Source organism: Capsicum annuum, unplaced genomic scaffold, assembly GCF_002878395.1.
Source record: "Capsicum annuum cultivar UCD-10X-F1 unplaced genomic scaffold, UCD10Xv1.1 ctg2906, whole genome shotgun sequence".
Classification (NCBI taxonomy): Eukaryota; Viridiplantae; Streptophyta; class Magnoliopsida; order Solanales; family Solanaceae; genus Capsicum; species Capsicum annuum.
Window position 1 is genome coordinate 295,666 of NW_025835526.1, and position 1,832 is coordinate 297,497.

A 1,832-nucleotide genomic window follows, 5' to 3' on the forward strand; every position below is an offset into this window, starting at 1 on the left:
CGCCACTTGGTTTTTGCAACCCTTTCTATCTTTGACTTCAAAGTCAAATTCTTAGAGTATAACATCCATCTAATCAGCCTTTGTTTCGCATCTTTTTTAGCCATCAAATATCTCAAGGATGCATGGTCAGTGTGGACCACCACCATGGTTCCAAGAATATAAGCTCTAAATTTTTCAAAAGCATACACTACAGCAAGGAGTTCCTGTTTGGTGAAAGTGTAGTTCTTTTGAGTTTCATTCAGAGCTTTGCTGGGATAATATATTAGATGAACCAATTTGTCCTTCTTTTATCCTAAAGCAGCTACAAGGGAAACACCACTTGCATCGCACATGATCTCAAATGGCTTGGACCAATTTGGTGCTACAATGATAGGGGCTTCAACCAGCTTCCCTTTAAGGCATTCAAATGCCTTCAAGTGATCTTCATCGAAGGAAAACTTCGCTTCCTTCTCCAAAAGTTTGCAGAGTGGGTTTGCAATCTTGGAGAAATCTTTAATAAACCTTCGATAAAAACCATCATGGCCGAGAAAACTACGAACCCCCTTCATAGAAATTGCAGGTCGTAGCCTCTCAATAACTTCAACCTTTGCTCGATCAACTTCAATTCCTTTTTTTGAAATGTTATGCCCAAGAACAATGTCCTCCTTAACCATGAAGTGGCACTTCTCCCAATCAAGTACAATATTGAATTCTACACATCTTTGCAAGGCCATAATCAGGTTTGCCAAAAACAACTCAAATGAATCTCCTAAAACCAAAATATCATCCATAAAAAACTCCAAGGTGTCTTCAACCATATCTGAGAAAATAGACATCATGCACCATTGGAAAGTGGCAGATGCATTACATAACCCAAACGTCATCCTCTTGAATGCAAAAGTGACATACGGGCATGTAAAAGTTGTCTTCTCCTGACTTCCAGAGCATTACAAATCTGGTTATATCCAGAATAACTATCCAAAAAGCAATACCATCCCTTTCCTTCCAGTCGATCAAGCATTTGATCCATGAAGGGCATTGGAAAATGATCCTTTAATGTCCACGAGTTGAGCTTTCGATAATCCATACACACCTTCCACCCACGAACAGGCCTGAGTGGGATCAGTTTGTTCTTCTCATTGGCTACCACTGTCATGCCACCTTTCTTGGGAACATATTACGTAGGACTCACCCACTTACTATCTGATATAGGATATATCACCCCTGCATCTAACCACTTGATGATTTCTTTCTTTACCACCTCTTACATAGGTGGGTTCAGACGAAACTGATGCTCAATAGTAGGCACATAATCCTCCTCTAGCTAAATTTTGTGCATACATAAGCCAGGAGGAATACCAATGATATCTGCAATAGTACAACCAATAGCTCTCTTATATCTCTTAATACAAAAGATGAAAGCTTCGACTTGTTGCTCACCCAGATCAGAAACAATAATGACGGGTAGTGAATTACCACTACCCAAAAACACGTACCTCAAATGACCAGGTAACTCTTTCAATTCCATCAACGGTGGCTCTTTGACAGATAACCAGGATAATGAGACTATGATCCCATTCCTATCAACTCACAAATGGTCTATTTATAATCCTTAATATCTTTACAATCAAAATTCATAAGTACTGCTGCTAACGACTCAACAACAAGTTGCTCCTCTATTGGTACTTCCTTATCGTCTTCATAATATACATCAATAATTGCGAACACACTTATCTCGTTATGCTGTTTCATTGATTTGCACACATTAAAATGCACCACTTCATCATTCATCCTAAATAGGAGCTCATTAGCTCGCAAATCAATCAGCATACTTCCTGTTATGAGAAAAGGTC

At 39.1% G+C, this 1,832-nt stretch overlaps 1 protein-coding gene across 1 annotated transcript; it reads right to left on the bottom strand.

Annotated features, from left to right (window-relative positions):
* Positions 1 to 287: 287 nt before the first annotated feature.
* On the bottom strand, positions 288 to 1,135 carry LOC124891025. The gene is made up of 3 exons (XM_047402863.1): positions 889 to 1,135; positions 540 to 691; positions 288 to 446 (listed from the first exon to the last, which is right to left on the bottom strand). The coding sequence occupies exons 1-3, from the start codon at positions 1,133 to 1,135 to the stop codon at positions 288 to 290; spliced, it is 558 nt and encodes a 185-aa protein (XP_047258819.1).
* Positions 1,136 to 1,832: the final 697 nt, after the last annotated feature.